Genomic DNA, 19,143 nt, shown 5'->3' on the forward strand with positions numbered 1-19,143 from the left:
GTGTGAGTGTAAAAAAAAAAAAAAAAAAAAAAACAGCCTTGGGATCTCTGTTCCTGTATCTAGGAAACAAACAAACTTTATTAAAATAATAAATGAGTTACAAGACGTAGTCTGATCAAATGTGTTTATGTACGAGAAGGAAAAAATACTTTAGTTTGTTTGTAGAGAAAAGCAAAAGAGATTATTCGATCTCTGCATTTACAAGACAGAAAATAAAGGAAATCGTGAAAGAAATATTTAGATATTGATCGTCATTCCGATATTTCGACATGGTTTATTATTTCAATATTTCGGTATGAGTAAAACACAAATTTCGGTATTGAGAAATATCATTACTAATTTCGGTAGTTGCCACAATCTCAACTAGAAGAAAGCTCAAAAGAGTATGGAAAATAAAATTACAACATACAAATATCGAATTCAATACAGGTAATACATGATCATTTCATAATTTCTATTTTATTTCCATCTTCCTTCATACTTTAAGTAAGTACATCAAAATAATTTTAAACAATTTTACAAAATATAAACTCTGAGTTTGAGTTTTCAATTTTTGTATTTTTTTTTCGCTGACACTGAACATCCTAATCTACAGCCAAAGCTCGGAAACTTCCTTCCATTCCATAAATGTCATTGAAAGTCTTTGCTACTCCAGGTCTTTTACTTTCGTCAGTTCTTTTCTTTCCCATCTCTATCAGCCATTCTCTGTTTCTTAAAAAGCCGTTGCACCATTCCTCTGGAATAAAAAAGGTGTTACATGTTTCATCTATTCGTAAAGTGTAGCTACATATAGACATTAAATTTAAATTTAATAGTGTCTGTATCTATATGAAGGAAATGTAGACCCAGTGTATTTCGTCGAAAGATAGATTTGGTTAGAGAATACTCTATGGAAGATAAATGAACCAAAAATATATGAGAACATTAAAATGATCGCCAAGGCAAATGATAGATGGAGCAAAATCACATGTCAGAATTCAATGACGTGACCCTAGACTTTACTTGCAAAGTTGCTATACGTGCAGGGCCGGATTTCCCAATAGGCCCGGTAGGCCCGGGCCTATGGGCGCATGCTCCCAGCGGGCGCACGGCCGAGAGAAAAAATATCTAGAAATAAAAATAAATAGCCATAACTTAACATATTTTTTGGAATTGATTTTTAAAAATCAGGCTAATAAATCATTCTAATTTTGAAGTACATTGGAACAAATAATTGTTGGTAAAGTTAAACTATTTTTCAACATTACGCATCAACTTCGTTACAACATTGATCTCAAACACGGGAGAACTCGCTGTAGGGATGTCGTTGAGCGGTACGCATCGTATTGCCACTGCAACTAAGCTGAGGTTATCAAAATACTTCATGTAAGCTGTGTTTCTGAGATTAAAACTATTTAATAATGTATTACAGAGTTTTTTTTATTTATTTGCCCAAATGGCTAAATTGAACAAAACCAAAGTTATCACCAATCTTTTGTTAATACATTAAGGGTATTTTGTTAAGCCCAGAACCAAGTAAATTCCCCCCAAAAATTGCAATGATAAGATTGCATCGAAGAGTGGTGTTTAAGCAATGAACATATAGGCTTGATATAATTTTTTAATAAAGTTTTTTAGGAAAGTAACTTTAACCTGACTAGGGGGCGGAAAAAATTATTGGGCATAGGGGCGCCAAAATTCTAAATCCGGGGCTGTATACGTGTATGATCTATTACACACATTCACTCAGGTACTACTCTTATGACTATTTCAACGCTTGCCTTGTTTACGTCTATTACAGTGTTTACTGTATGGCCACCATTGAGTCTGAAGTGCTTTTAAAGCACTGTAAGGACTCATGGAGCAAAATATAATACCTTTCCGACACACACATATATATAAGGGCGCCTATGAATTTAACTGAACACCAGGAGTTGAAAACATGCCAGATATCAGGATTAGCAACGATCAGGAAACACCCGCAGCATTAAAATGTTTCTTGTAGTGTGTAATGGCAAACTCCGTACTAAATGAGAAGCAGTAGAATGACAGTACTAGTAAACTGAACTCTAGATGATAGTGTAACATGTGACCTCTCTGATTTCAAAGGGAGCAAATTGTTGGTGTCCGGTTATGTGGTTTGAGAGTGACGAAAGTGGCAAGTGTACTGTATGTTACTAGGAACAATGCCAAAGATGACGCTATTGCTTAAAAACTCATTGGAAAAACTCATCGACGAAGAGAAACAAATATCCGAAGAACCCTCAGTGACAGCTCCCGTCGAGCAATAAAGCATATTTTCATTCACAATCGTCGTGCGACTGAGGTGCAAGTGCCAGAGAGGCTCAAGAAACATCTTTTAAAACCTATATAGTCGTTCATAGTCTGACAAGAGTTACGTGACATGGCGTACGAAATCCGGTTGCACTGGCCAAACTACTGATAATGACTATAATACTTTAACTTGTCGGCAATAGTATCGCGAACACACAGTATGGACCGGTGATGACTGTAAACGTGTGATATAGTCGTATAAATCATAGTTCAAATTATTTTGAAACCACAGGCCGTATTTACGTGTGGCGAACGCCCAAAGGAGCAAATGATCCACAGTGTTTCTGCTCAATCGTGAAATATGCAGATATACTATGATGCTCTGGGCCACAATACCTTGGTTTTAATGAGAATTGTATTTAAGCATATCGGTAGCATCATTGACCATAGTTATGTAATCATTTGAGGAGATCATGTGCAATCTATGGTCCACATGTTGCTTCCATATTCCAAGGTGATAATGCGCCTGTTTACATAGTTGGAGCTGTCGCAGTGTTGTTTCGGGAACATCAGATTGAGACTGAACATTTCCTCTGGCCTGCCCAATAAGAGGACATGAACATAATTGAGAATCTTTAGTTCGTTTTGAAGGCAAGAGTCCGACACAGATTTCCGCCTCAATCATCTCTGAATGATGATTGAGTAATGCGTTGCATGCAGAATATTGTATATGTTATTTTCTACTACTCATGCTCTCTAAAACTTTATTCTACGTTCCATCAGAGCTGCTCTTAGGACGAAAGATAGTCCATTGTCATATTAATGTCATATTCCAGTGTCATGTCATGTCCAACGTCGTATTAAGTTGCATTTTTTAGGTGTTTTGTTATTAAATTGTTAAGTGTTGGGACTTTCTGTATTATACAATAATATCAGAAAGTATTTATCTTTCACATTTTTATAATTTAAATCCGTGTGAATACTGTTGCATGATGCTTTATTTCTAAAAGCATACAGTGTAAGTTATATATATATATATATTGCCAACCTGGGTTGCTTTTGATTTAAATTGAATAGAATTTGACTAGGTAGAGCACTCTGAGCTCCCCAGATCGATCTAATTAGCATTAAGCAACTCTGTATTTACTCGTATTTATGTAAGAGGTAATTTGGGGATTCTCCACCACTGGTTGCATTGATTGAGGGCCAACCAGAGCCCTATTAAAACGATAACAAAAATGTCTACTTAAAACATGTGTATTTAACAGAATTAATAATCATTTGTGTGTGAAGTGTTGTTTGTGTAATGAGGACTTAAGAAAGTGTGGTTTTAGTGTGTGAATCATAAATAACGAATCGGATTAGCACAGAATTTGGTTGTGACACATACCTGTTGTTGGTGATGATATTCGAGCCAAGCACTGAATGATCGTATCCCAGAAATAGCAGTCGGTTGTATGTTGACGTTGATACTCCTCTAACCTTTCTCTTAACAATAACGTTAATAATACTTAATCTCGATGAATAACTGAATGACTGATCTTTGAATGAACGTCCTCCAAGTACTGATCTTTTAATGATCCCATTGAATAAAATAAAAGGTTTTTACACAACTCAAACTGCTGACGTTCCGGTAATACGGTTTCAGCACTCGGGCCGATTTTCATCCACGTGCGTCCCAGATCTGGAAAGATCTTATTCAACCAAATTCTCATAACCTCAATTCAATCATGATGACACGAAACAATGTCATTTTTCTTGATGTCCTCATTGTCCGAAGAAAAGTGTGAGTGTTAACAAATTTATTACATAACATTACAAGCTCTTGTTGATAGACTAGAATGCGTACAATCTGAAACATACACATAGTGTTTTCTCTGCATACATCTTTTTAAAGACAAACAAGAATAAATTAGGTTTCCTAAAACTTAAGACAATATTACAAATTAATAAATTATCTATGGTCTTGACTATATATATATATATATATATATATATATAGAGAGAGAGAGAGAGAGAGAGAGAGAGAGTTGTCCAAAGATGTAGAAACACTCTTAATAAGTAGTAAATGCTGCAAAATGTAACCAAAGCTACAATGTAGATGGGCGATAGGGATGAGGAAATGTTTAAGGACACACCAGAACGATGTCTGTTATCTTGAATTTTGTGTAGTTGTCTTAACGGGAAATCATATTACAAGATAAGTTACATAAATAGCAAAGTTTTGTAGAAATTGAATGATATTGTTATTTTTGTTCTAGTGTTAACCATTACAAAGCTACGGTTGTTTCTTTATTTGCTTCGTTGCAGGTAACTTACTAGCACAAATGTACTTGTACCATGCATAATGCTGTAAAGTTCTAATGATCTCTGATGAACAAAGCACCAGGGCAATTAGAGATTATTTTAACAGCTGTTATCCGGAAATAACTACTATTAGCAAGACTGTGTTCAAAGTGATGAAAAAATTCCAAGAATTCTCTATTAGATCTCTATTAAATCTATTCAAGATGGATACCACTCATGGCGAAAAACGAGGCAATTGTGGCAGTGTTGGCATCATTCAGTATAAGTTCCAAGAGAAGCACGTGAAATGTATCCCGAGAAAGTTTTTTAGTCGTACCAAAATGTTTCGCATTGTCAGTGAATAAGTGTCTTTCAACAACACCTTACAAAATATGGTACACATCCTCTTCTGAAATTTGCTTAATGGATCACAGAGCAGCTATGACAAAACTCCACAATCATCTCTGTCTTACTGTTTACTGATGAGGCAAACATGTGCGTCTCGGGCTTGGATGAGAAGCAGAATGTGGGGTAGTGATCTGGTAGTAATCCACAATGCTTTAACGAATATGCAGGGTTCCTGACAAAGTGATATTATGGTTTGGCAGAACTTGCTTTCTGGATCCATTCTTCATTGACGAGACCCGAACTTCGATGGGTTATTTGTACTACATCTTTCCATCAATACTCTCGGCGGATGAGTCATTCCTCATAGAATTTTTTCAGCATGATGACTCCATCCCGTTCAGTATGTGTTCACGTCAGTACCTTGAACAGCAGTTTCCTAATGCTTGTGTTCGGTGAAATTATATGAAATCGACACTTGGTTTCCCTAATCAGATACCACTTGACTACTACAAGACTCCCAGGTAAAGTCTGTTGTGTATCCAGTGAAAATTAAGGGTGTTTAGCTTCTCAAGGAACGAATTGTAGACCATGTTCAACATTACAGCCGACACTTTGTGCAAAATTTTGTGTGATTTGAAACATAGAATGCATGTGACAAACGATCGAAATGGGAAACACATTGAACACGTCCTGTAACATCAAGTGGTAATTGCCATGGGACTAAACACTTTTGTAGAGAATACAACATAAATAATAAAACTAATGTTATTCAATGTTGGCAAAAAGGTGTTATTAAAATGACATATCACATAATATGGTTTCATTTTAGGGCAAGTTGTAAAATTCAAAACGACACACGTCATACTGATATGTCTCCAAGAATAACTGTTTTCCACCTACAGTGTTACTATGTTTATATTATTGCAACGTTTACCATTTATTAGGGTGTTTACATAGCTTTAGAGCAACCTATATATATGTCCAAAAATATAGTAATAATAAATATGGCAGGTTCGTACGAAGTAGCACCTAAGCAATTTACAAACTCAACTTACGTCAAATTTGAGGTTTGTGAAACTACGTAACTTATTACTTACGGAAGTCGTGGCATTCTTGTAATAGGTAAGCAAACCCTTTAGAACCAACACACAATTTCATATTAAATTTGCATCTAAAGTAAAATACAAACAATAGATCACTTGAAATTTAAAGCAAAGTTTCTTCAAACTGAATTTCGCAATAAATTCTCAGTTTAATTTCTCAATTTATTGAAAAATTGTTGTCAGATGATCACTAACATAATACATAGTATTATAAAACATGTAGTTAGAAAGGAATATAAAAAAACTAAATAAAGCTGAAAAGTTAATTAGCTGTTTCTCGTACATTTATAATATTTATTAACGTAAAAAAGGAGACATGATATAACAGTTATTTTGATGATTCATTCATTTCTACAGTTGGTTATGAAAGTATTTTTTTCTATCCTTTATTTTCAGGATAAGACGAAATCCTACTGTCTAACATAGGATCTGAATCTTACAAGCTCAACCTGGGAATCAAATTCTGAAATATTGAAACAGGTAAGTTTCGCTAGTTATATATCAAGGGAGGAACTCTAAAATATGAGTGGAGTTCTACAATTTCAGCATGGGCCAAATTCTTGAATTTCCGTGAATATTCTATGGCTCAAAATACCCTAAATGGAATAGTATAAGTGCCGACCATCCAATCTCCGACCGAATGTCTTATCAGTTCTACCTCGGACGAAATTCGTTTAAAATAAGATAACACAGAAAGATATGTATCCCTATTCTCAAACCCGTTTGACTCTGGTGTTAATATCAACCGAAACAATTTTCTACGGAAAATTTGTGTATTAGTGGTATCCTTCTTCAGCTACATTTTCACTCTAATGTTTCAGAAGTAGCACTGATACAATGAAATAACCGCATAAGAGTTCTCTTATTTCCCTGAAAATTTTCTTCCTGATTTTTTTCAGTAATTAAGAGAAATATAGTTGAATTTCGCTGATGGTATAATAGAAAGATCCTTGCTTTACACATACCAATTTCTATTTCTCTTGACTAGAGTCTTAGAAAATGTAACAAAAAAGACAACGAAAATTTTGCGTAGTTAAATATTCATAATTTTCTTTTATACGGTTGCAACTACAGCATAACCTCTAAACCACGACTGACGCAAAATTATCATTAAATATCATAGGTATATGCTAGCCTCTAAATTTCTCACTTGTAGCATATACCTATACACTACAATATGCTACAAGTGAATAAGCGTGAGGCAGATTTCTAACTTGTTATTTCTGAGTGGTAACACAAGTGAAAAATCTTAGAGCTGTGAAAGAAATTAAGTTTAATACTTCTTAAAACTTACATGTTTCATGCTTATAAATGCTTACTTCTGGTTGTGTCTTATGCCCTTCAATTTGTACACTTACATACATGAGTGTATGTGTTTGTATGCTTAAAGGCTGCAAAGTTTAATTTATCAACAGTAACGTTTATACTTAGGGTTCGTATGAGATTTTACAGAAAGGTTTCAACTTTCAGCCCTAACTTAAAAAAAAAAGTAGTGCACTGCAGGATTAAGATGAAAATTTGATTTTTTCGGAAAGAGTTCTAATGTTGCGTCTGCTCTATTTTTTGTTTTTCTTTTAAACCTCTATACTACGGCATCAGTTATTTCTGCTGTAAAATTTCAAGAGTTAGTTCATTGGTAAGCTAATGTTTCTGAGAGAAAAAATCGTAAAAACATTTGAGATATTTCTGTATATTTTCTTAAACAAATATTTTATTAATAAATCTACATTGTGGAGAAATCTACTTTGTTTTAGGAAATGTCATAAAGGTTTGTTTACTGACGAGAACGGGTTTTGTTCGTGCAATTTTGTAAAGGAAATAGCTCTTATGACAAAACCCAGTCTTAGCAATATTGGTCAAAATTAGGTGTAATGCTCTATCAATGAACGAATTGACATAATTAGTATTCATTGAACTGGCTCTACCTCATACTGCTACAACTGACAAAGTAAAATTACAAGTTGTTCATCCATGTATTATATAATTTTAGCAAACTTAGTAGTTAAACATTATTTAGATTATGCTTTTCGTGGCCAGTAAATAGGTATAGAGATAAAATTCAGTGAAATGGCCCCTCAATCTATGTTGCTACTACTATGTTATTTCTTTTTTATCTTTAGGTAATATTTGTTTCTTGTTCGATAGCGTAGCAGACTTTGATATATTTGTATTGATCAAATTTCACTTCCCAGGATATCAAAGATAATGGAGAGGTTTATTTTTGTATTTATGTAAGAAGAAGATCATAAAGATGGAGTTAAGTGAAATAAGCATCATTTGTATATTATTTGTTTAAACGCTTTGCATGAGAGGCAGTTGTACGAAATGACCCTAAATAGATTTTATAAAATTGATTTATAAACATACCATTAAGTTGACTCACACTGCCACCACTTCCTCCAAAATCATCTGGAAGTATATCCCTTGGAACAATTTTATATAATTCAGCGTAATCTGAAATTACAGCAACCTGCTCGGAATAAGAAGTAATATATTACTACTGATGGCTAGAATTGTAATGGCTTAAAAGTAAAATTCAATCTTGAGGTATTTTACGTGAATTTAAAACTAAAGTTTATAACTGGTTTTAAAAGAATTATTACATTCTTTCATTTTCATTAACTTAAAGTCAGACGTATGTAAAATGTTAACGTGTTCCATCGTAATCTGATATTCTTCTCTTGTAAATAACATTTGCTTGTTATTTATCTTTGAACAATTTGTCTTGTTTCCCATATGAAATCACGCGGTTAATCTCAATATTGTTTCGGACTAAAAATATAGACTAATTTAGAAATGTTTCTTGTATATTTTTTTCATTGTGTTTAGTTTATATTTCCTGAAAGGAAATAACTGTAGGGATATCTCTATTATTATTCTTATACATTTGGGTATTGTTATGTTGAAACTCCTGTGTTATGCTGAAAATCTTTTATAGGCACGAGGAGTTTAGGAAATTCGTCACGTTGTGTTAAAGTTCGGAAAAAACTCAGTCCATCCCATGAGTTCATTTTGTGAATATATATAAAATTTTGAGATGCTCAATAAACAGAGTGAAACTAAAACAACTATATTATTAACAACAAACTGCATCATAAAGAAAATTCAATATTATTATTTGTAGAGTTTTCACACCCCACACTATTGTGAAGTAGAATCTTTTCAATTTTTATATGCTTAATATGTACAAATTCAGGTACCGTGCCCCTCGTGCCTAAATGTAAACACAAATCTTAACAAACGTCAACTTAACATAAAATTCGGTAAGAAGAGACGTTAATGTTAGCGAAAATAAGATTTTATAACAGATTATAGGGTACAGCGGGGTAATTTGAATAATTTCAGACATTTTCTCATATATCTCAGAAATTGTAATTGGTATTCAAATACAAAATTGTGAACAAAACTTTGAACCTTACTATTACTTAACAATTTTTCTTAAGAGAGTATCTGAGATACATCATTGTGAAATTTGGGTATTCCATTTCCGTGCCGAAATTTCGAAAAACGTAAATGCGAGGGGCAATTTGAATAACGAGTGGGGTAATATGAATAACCAACAAAATAAGCGTCTTATAGAAATAATATATCAACTATTTAATAGATTGCAAATTCTACGGTAGTTGAAATATGCTAATTTTGAATGAAAACAAATACATAAGTTGTAAATTGTGTCACCTGCATATATCTTTTTGAATGTAGGCCTACACTAAAATAATTTGTTACGAACACTGTCCAAGGCAAAGAGCCGTAATAGGTTAATTCATCTTCCATCGTTCGCATTTAACGACAACGACAGCAGATAAACTGTTTTCGACCTTCTGCACCGACACATACTTCATGGAACCATGCCTTACAACACTGGCAACGAATCCAGTTTGCCTTTCTAGCAGAACGTTCTGAATAGTAATTAAGAAGGCAAAAGCAGCAATTCCATGTTTGACTTTCATTGCCTGCAGCCATCTTTAGACTTAGACCTACATCTTCGTCACCGGAAGGGGTAGAGAATATCAGTTTCTTTCGAGCTTTCATTTGTTTTTTTCTTGTCAGGTTCTGTATTTGAACTCTTCTTTCTTGTAGTGTCGTCGGATTTTGTTGCACCTGATGCTTGCGTCTTTCCTCGGAGTTGTTTTATTCTCGTTCCCCGAATATTTTCAGAAGTTGAGTGGCATGATTTTCCTGTGATAGGAAATCTCTTCTGCACACAAACTTTTTCTCGGCTGAGAAGCACTTGTTGTATGAATTCATCTATAGGCTTCATTGGGACAAAGTTTTGAGAGCCACGACTGGAAGAAGAAGGCGCGTTGTTAAGATTTTCTTCCCAAGGATACTGCTCCTCAAAATGTGTAACAAAGCCATATGTTTCCGACGGGGCGAATCGAAATTCGTCAATAGCTTGTGGACTAAAGGGGTATATACCGATACATGAAAACCCATTAACTACCAGTCCAACAGAAGCTGTCCGCTTCCAGGCTTCACTGAACAAAATGTAGAACTGAAATTTACTAATCACTGAGCTTGGGTTTTGGTGAATCCAGATAGTTGCCTCTTGGGGGTAATTTGCTTTATGGGCCTTAAAAACAGAGCGATCGAGTGGTTGTAATACGTGTGTTGTGTGTGAAGGTAGGTAAAGCATTTCGATTTCATGGCTTTGGCAGAACTCTAAGGGCACAAGTTGAGAGAGAAATTTTGGGTTTTAAAGTCCGGATTTTGGCGTACGCCTTTGCATATTGCTACAGGAGGTATAAAAGACCCTCTGGTATTGCAACATGCTATTACCGTTATATTTTTCCCCCGCTCAACAGGTATTAAACTTATCACCTCTTTTCTACCCTTTTCTGCAAGAATTTTAGGGGTCTGTTATCTAGAGGAAGTCTACTTTCGTGCATATTACAAATACGGTTAGGATGGTTTATGGAGACCATACTCGTTCATTAATTTTCCCAGTAAGTCAAAATAAGAATTCAGTTTCCTTATTAACACCAAAAGCTCTTGCTTTTGACAAACAAATAGAAAATAGTAGGCCTATAGTTCTAATTGCACTGGTATTCAAATTGCCCCGTTTTGAATTATCCAAATTGCAACACAGTTGATGAATATTCCATTCAGAACGTGGTATGAAAACTGCCCATTAGTTGACGCCAGCGTACAGTATATCAATGCTTCACATGCTACTGATACGATTATAATCCAGAGCGGTTTCATTTTATCCAGTTAATAATAAGGAAAGCTTAAGGAAATAACGTTGAAAATTATAACGACCTAAAAATACTTCGTACTTACCTTGCAGCAAGCAAAAAATCGTGTAAGCCTTCAGAACCGAAGGAATATTTTGTATTTCTGAGAGCGACTTCTGCAAATCACTACCTACAAATCCACCGCAGGTTCAGTAACATGGCGAGCCGCGTTTTCACTCAAGCAGGCAAAATGCTTAAAATTATTCAAATTCCCCGCCTATTCGAATTACCCCGCTGTACTATATATATATATCGTATGTAAATACATTATGCAGATTAATATTTTTATTCTTGCATATAATTATTTTCAATAATTAATATATAGGTAATGATATATTTTTCATATAAATATTTGATCATAGATATCGGTAGTTAAATAAAGGATTAGTTGTGGAAGCAATAATGTAGTTTTAAGTTGATTTATGTGTGAATTATTATTTTGTTGTTTTATATAAATGATAATTGTGTGAAGGATGTAAAGAAGACAAAACTTTTTTAATCATCAATATTTATCCGTATATAGATTCAATGTAAAGCTTTAGGCTAGCTAGATATAGTATAACGAAACTCTTATAAAGCTTCAAAACTCATCTCTCTCGGAAAGTGCAGTATAAAAAGAATTAAAGGCAAGAGTCTTTGTCTACGGCAAGAAAGTACGCTTGGTTTGAAGCATATGGGGCATAGTTGCTAACCGAAACAACCAAATTGTAAGTACATATGGCTGCATCTGGTATACCTAAAGAAATACAAAAGGAATGGTTGACAATATTCCTATGGTAGGAGACATTGTAACATGGAGACCCGATGTCGCGAGCAGCTATTGTTGCAAATGTGTTGCAAGAGTTCATGGATACATGTGAAAATCCCCAATACAAAGAAGTGTTAGAAAATACTAATATGTCCAGTTTTCAAACATATATCCACGATAGGTTGGGTTTCTAACAATTTCTTCCGCCAGCCAGGACGGACCTAGCTATTTGAACTTCTCAGCTGCTTTGGATGAGAGAAGAGAGAGAGCTATTCTTACTAGAAACCTTCACCCCTGTTTGTAAATATGCTTCCGCAAATAATTCTTTATTGATGTAAAAGTTTTCTTGAAGTTCTCGTAATTGTAGCAAGTAGTATAGGTTAGTCCTATTTTTACATGTGTTATGGATTGATAAAAGAAAAGGCTTATTTCAATTCGTGGTAACAACTTCAGCAGTCTAAATTGGGGGAGAGAAATGGTACCCGTAAGAGCGACTTGGAACATGCCTAAGCAGAGGATGTCCTGCGTAGGAAACCAGCAACGACCTCGACAAAATCATCCATAATGAATTAACCATACTATGACAGCATTTCATATGCTTACCATATGTGTATTTATGTATATAGTTAATTTTGTTAATGTGTCACATACAAATGAATGTTTAGTTCACCCAAAAAATTTAAACACTTGGTGACTACATCAGTTTACAAAAATCCCTCATGCAGGTGAATTACCTCTAAGAAAACTCACCAGGAGGCAGCACCGACCAAGCCGAGAGAGAGAGAGAGATTGAGAACTCTACTACCAGATGTGTATATAGTATTTAATTTTTGTGTTTATTTTTTTTTATTGAGAATAAGTGTCGCATCAGTTCAAAGGTTGATCGTTGCAGACAATGGTGTGACTGTCAGAATTTAAATATAAAGCTTCAGTTTTGTGTAATCGGCGGAAAAAGCAAGCAAAATGTACTAATTGTGTCAAACAAGTCAACGACCTGTGGTGTCAACCCCCTCTCACCGAAATACCCCCGTGGGGGGTAGCTTTGAGGCGAGCCCAAAACTTTTGCAGCAACAAGTGTGTTGTTAAAAGAGAATGACGGGAAAGACTGAGGAGATTCGCAATTGAGACTTCGAGTAGTAAACTGATATTCTTCATGCTCCGTTCTCGGCATAGATAGCACAATAAACTATAGCCATCATGTGCAGTGATACAAACACTTAATAGTTTGTTCATTGATCTCGCTATTAGATCAAGACATTCTAGAAAACTTTACACAATTTGTTCTGTGTTCTATCATGAGTGCAAGAAGTTAAAAGTTACAAAAAGAAAGTGCGATTGAAAATTACGAAAGTTAAGCGGACTAATAGTAGATTCAGTGTCATCTTCCCTTGACTATAAGGGTGATGAAATCAGTTAGACGCGTTTAAGCCACTTAACAGACTGGATCTTGATAGTTAGGCAAAATACGCGTTTTGACTACTGAACTATCAGAAAAGATGTGTACCGTAACAAAGAATAAGGGAAAAGCAAAATTGTTCTCAAAAGACTAGCTTCTTACTGCAAGAAGGACTAGTTATAGCAGTAAGAAAGCTGTAGTTCATTGAAGAAGGTCGTCGTGGCAATCTGCAAGTCTATGGGAAGAAAACGAGGCCAACGTGGGACGGTATGCCTCGTTAATTGGGAAGATAGCGAAACCAACGTGGGAACCCAGGAGGAGTCCACACATGATCACGGAGGAATCAAGAGGAACCACCGATGGTGACATCAGCATTGAGTGACTGCACGAACATTTAAAAATTTAGAAAAAGACCTATACATATATATAAAGAATTTCGGCGAAAATCTCCGGATTTTAAATTAATAGCAAAAATATATTTTTTCTCGTGTATCGAAAAGTGTACATATTATTAACGTGTGCTTGCGAGCAAATTAAAGCTGTTGATCCTAATGAATTTCGTGTGCATTCTTTCTACTCCAGGAAGTCTTTCCAGGTATGTAAGAAAATTTTGTAACATATTTCTCTTTCAGATGTCTTGGAGTTGTCTCAAAATAGCAAGACATGGTTAACGATAAGACTCATGTTGTTGTGTGTGTGAGCGATAGTATTGTATCAATCAACCTGAAGTTAAAACGACCCGAGGACCCTGTAAGTTAGAGTCTCATCTAAAAATTTAACTTTCTAATAATTCATTTTGTTCGATTAATATATTTATCGAACAAAATATATTTTGTTTGCATTTGCTCTATCGACTTTGCTTAAATATTTCGCATTATATTCAAATTAGTGGATTTGCATACATTATTTATTTACATTTATTATCTCATACTCATCGTACTCTAACAATCCCCCTTCTTATCTCATTTACAATACACGATATATCTTCTTTCTGTTCACCTCAATCATAGGTTGGTGGGCAACATGGAAGTTTTAACACTTCACTCTCGCTAGGGAGAGGTGTTTTATACTTTGATAAGTCCTCGTCTTCGTAACTGCATCTAGATATTCTATCCTTGGTCTTCCTCTTCCTGGAATTCCTTCTGCCTTTCCCTCTATCAGCACGGAGATCCAATCGGAGTGTCGAATAAGATGGCCAAGCATGCTGTTTCTTCCTTCTTCTATTATATTCATGATCTGTTGTCCTTCATTAGCTTCCTTTAGTACGTCTTCATTCCTTTTCCTTTCGGTCCATGATATGCGCAGCATTCTGCGCCAACACCACATTTCAAATGCTTCCAGCTTGGATATTTCAGCTTTTCTCAATGTCCACGTCTCTGATCAGTACAGCACCACGCTTCATACCAAAGTCTTAAGAAATTGTTTACGAACGTCCAGCGACACATTTCTTGATGTTAGTAGTCCACTTTTCCTGTTGAATGCTTATTTAACCTGTGCTATTCTGGAACTTGCTTCTTTTTCAATTCTTGCGTCCGAGGATATTAGACTTCCTAAATAGGGAAACGTCTTAACGTCTTCAATTTTCTCTCCATCTAGTTATACGTTTGCCCCTTCCTGTCCTGCTCTTGTGCACTTTATCACTTTCGTTTTTTTTCTTATTTATCTTCATTTTGTATGTTTTTTTTTCAGTTGGTCGTTCAAGTTTGAAAGCGCTTCCTGCATACCCTCATCGTCCTTCGTTATCAATGCTATGTCATCAGCAAACCTTATTGTGCTGAAAACCTGACCATTTACTTCTACGCCTTTCTCGTTTTTATCCTAGAATTCTTTCATAGCCTCTTCTATATAGAGTTTGAACAGGAGAGGTGAAAGTTCACATCCTTGCCTCACTCCTTTACTTATTCTTGCTTCCTTCTGATTTATTTATATAACATATATATATATATATATATATATATACAGATGTTGATTAGAAAAATGGAAACACCTGAACGAAATTGCAACTTACCAGATTAATATGGTGTCGGGCCACCTTTCGCCTTCAGAACAGCCTTGATGCGACGTGGGATGGAGGCATAGAGGTCGTGAATGGTAGCAAGTGGAATTTTACACTATTCCTCGTGCAGGGCATCGACCAGTTCTGTGATAGAGGATGGAGGTGGAAATCGTCGCCGGAGTCGTGTTTCCAAGACGGACCACAGATGTTCAATTATGTTGAGGTCTGGGCATTGGGCGGACCAAGGGAGGTGTTGAACTTCATCCCGATGTTCCTCAAACCACGCTGCAACAACGTCAGCTGTGTGAATGGGTGCATTATCATCCATGGCGTCATTGTCCGGGAAGAACATCCGGATCATAGGATGCAAGTGGTCTCCTAAAATTTCGACATAATCGTTGGCAGTGATTCGTCCGCTAAGTATGACCACAGGACCCAATGAAAACCATGTTATGGCAGCCCACAGCATCACCGAGCCGCCGCCATGTTTCACAGTTGGGCGGAGACACTGCAGATCATAAGCTTCTTTGGGCGTTGTCCACACATAAACACGGTCCGTGGTTGGGAATACGGTGAAGGATGACTCATCCGACCATATCACACGTTTTCAGTCCTCAACGGTACAAGTTGCATGGGCGCAGCACCATTTGGGGTGTGCGAAAGCGTTATGATTCCTGATGAGCGGTTAGGCCCGTGCAACACGACCCCGTAAGTTCATGTTATTTAATTCGCTGCCGACTGTGATTGTCGAAATAGGGTGGGGGAGTTGCTGATTGAGTTCCTCCGTCACTTGCTTCGCAGTGACACGACGGTTCTGCGTGACAATGCACTTTAATACCCGGCGTGACCTGTCACTCATGACTTTCTTCCGCCCACTGTTCCGCTTCCCCGATGTGGTTTTCCCGTGTGTTGTGTAGGCCGTCATCACCTTCGACACTGTCCCACGCGACACACCTAACACAGTACCCACTGCCGTCACACTCACTCCACATAACCGCGCACAAACAATTTGCCCTCTTTGAAGATCTGAAAGGTCTCCCATTTTACACTACCTCCGTCTGCTGCAGCCACTGGACACTGCTGTTCCACTGCGCCTGACGTAGTATGGAGACTGATGCAACGCTACCACACCTATTTGGAATCCGCAATATTACGACTGTTTACCAATCTATAATGGGACAATTTAAACTGAAGTATTTCAGATCCAACATAGCGGGTGGCTTTCTGAGGGGTCAAACGTACCAAAGAAATAGCAATTATACTTCTTACCTTTATCTCAATTGATATCAATTCAACTGATAACGTAACAGAAACTATTAACACACAAGAATTTAAGCATAGAACAAACCTTACGGTTGAAAAGTAGAAATGTAAACTCACATGTACAATTGTATAAATTTATTTTCATTAACTTTATATAGAAATCCAACAATAATAATTTTGAATTTAATTAACGAATATAATTCCTAGATTCAACAAGCCACTTGAAATTTCTTTTAAAAAAGTTCAATAAGTTAAATATTCTCTCATCCCAATACTTCTGATTAATTGATTTCAACAACTCTAAACACAATAATCTAGTAATTGCAAATTGCCCTTTCACAATTATATTTTATCAACCAATATAACCAAAAGCAACCAAAAGTCAGCAATCAATGGTTACCCCAAGTTTACTTTAGAATCAAGATTCTATGCAAAATTACTCAGTAAATTAGGTAAGAAGTATTTTTTTATTTTAATCACGTTTAGTAAATTCAACGTCAGAGAAGCTTCAAAAATATCAAATTTGATTCTTTAATCTTTAACTATTATGATTATAATACTAGTTTTAAGTCAATTATTCAATTCAACGAATAACAAGATCAAAATCCTAACAATTCAAAATCAATGCACAAAATTGGGACGTTAAATAGCCGATCAATATCAATGCACAAAATTGGGACGTTAAATAGCCGATCAATATCAATGCACAAAATTGGGACGTTAAATAGCAACTCAATTTCAATGCACAAAATAGAGACGTTAAATAGCAATTCAATATTAATGCTTTAAATATGCTGAAACTTCATTCAAAGGAGAAAACCACTGAACAAATCGGACTGCAAATTATGTCAAACTGAGAATTCAAACGGACGACCTCACAAACGTGAATTGGACAAGGACAAAGGAATATTCAATGGGTTTTACTACTTTACACTTACCGTAATCAGCTCCCAATGGTTTCCCTTTCTCTGGCTTCAACTGCAACATTCAGCTAAAGGGTACTTCGAACAGACGAAGACTAACAACACCTCAGCAGCAAAGAAAGTTTCGTCCTTTTATACAGCTCACACAGATTACGAATAACAACTCCGACATCGCCTTTGAATACCTCCTCTATCAAATCAACGCTTCTCAGCTCGACTCGGCAGCAACCTAAGTCCAGACAGTGACAACGAACGTTCACGGTTGAATCAATCACAGGTTCCGTTTGACGCCCTAACTATCTCCTTCCCATTCTGGCTTGCAACTGAAGCTACACGAAACGACCTTCAGTCACAAGGCAGAAGCGCACGGATACTCCATTGAGTGCTGACGTCATACATACAATAGTTCTTTCGTTCTCTTGCCTTACGCTCTGAACAAATTACAAACAGCATTCAATTTTATTCTTTTTAAACATTTAAATACTCATTATTTCATTCTTCTCTTTTCTTTTCTAAAAAAAAGAACAAAAAAATTACACAATGATTTAGAAGAAGACAATTAACATCATTATTTAAAGGTCTCTCTTAACAAACAAAGAACTATTTCTTCCTCTTTATGTTTTTACATTTCACCCCCGTTCATGGGCGTCGGCAGGGTTTCCAGGAAATCTGCATGGATACAAACATTTCTTCTCCAAACTTCGTCTAAAATTATTTTTACCTCTTGTGGCCACCAAGGCACGCCACAATACCGACATAACACACCATCACCAGCGGTCCGGCGCTGCGGGCGCCACGACACCACTGCCAACCCATACATCTGACGTGTTGCCAACTACAGGTATTTCCATTTTTCTGATCACCATCTGTATATATATATATATATATATATATATATATATATATATATCGAAAATTGGCATAACAATATTACTCAATGAAACTTGAAAGAATTAATCTGTAAAATGGTAATGGACAAATTTTATACATATATCTTCTTCTCCTGTTACTGATCTTTCAACTGGAAATGTTTAATACACAATGCTTTTAACATTCTATACAGCTAAGGATGCGCACGAGACAAAATTTGAGGCTGTCTCGTCTCGAAAATGTGCTCAAAAGTGATGTTTCGACTCGAAAAATGTATGTTTCTCTATTGGAAGAGCTGTGTTTCGACTCGAATCTTGTCAGGAAAATTCTCTATCGACTCGTCTCGTGCACATCCCCATATACAGCTTCGAAAAGAATGAATAATTGTATTATTTTGTTTGTAGTACTGGGAAACAATATATATGTCACAACGTGTGTCATATATGTCAACGTGTCTCACAAGATTTAAGGTACTGTTTAAGGTATATAATCTAGGCTTCTGCTTATTTTAATCGCTTTACTTAAATGTGTGCAACCAACCGGATGCATGAACGGTGCAACCGATGAAATGAAGGGTTATATGTTATATGAAATTTTATATGAAATGAAAAGAAGTTATATGAAATTTTGTTTTAAAAATAGACTTCAAACAAGAATTTTAGGAATGATCCAGAAAGTTTATCAAAAGATTGCGCTCTTGACCACAAATTTTTAGGAATG

The 19,143-nt window shown here is 35.8% G+C and overlaps 1 protein-coding gene and 1 long non-coding RNA gene across 2 annotated transcripts in view; both read right to left on the minus strand.

Moving 5' to 3' along the window:
• Positions 1-475: 475 nt before the first annotated feature.
• On the minus strand, positions 476-17,854 carry LOC145691880 (uncharacterized). The gene is made up of 3 exons (XR_014132575.1): positions 17,569-17,854; positions 8,358-8,460; positions 476-736 (listed from the first exon to the last, which is right to left on the minus strand). It is a non-coding gene; the product is annotated as an uncharacterized LOC145691880 (long non-coding RNA).
• Positions 17,855-17,882: 28 nt separating this feature from the next.
• The window catches only part of LOC145692364 (uncharacterized), a 64,555-nt gene continuing 63,294 nt past the window's right edge, over positions 17,883-19,143 (minus strand). The window contains exon 4 of the mRNA XM_081767662.1: positions 17,883-17,984. Within this exon, the coding sequence (XP_081623788.1) occupies positions 17,883-17,984 (102 nt within the window). The remainder of the gene's footprint in view (positions 17,985-19,143) is intronic.

This window comes from Thermobia domestica, chromosome 8, assembly GCF_964235325.1.
Source record: "Thermobia domestica chromosome 8, izTheDome1.hap1.1, whole genome shotgun sequence".
Taxonomy (NCBI): domain Eukaryota; kingdom Metazoa; phylum Arthropoda; class Insecta; order Zygentoma; family Lepismatidae; genus Thermobia; species Thermobia domestica.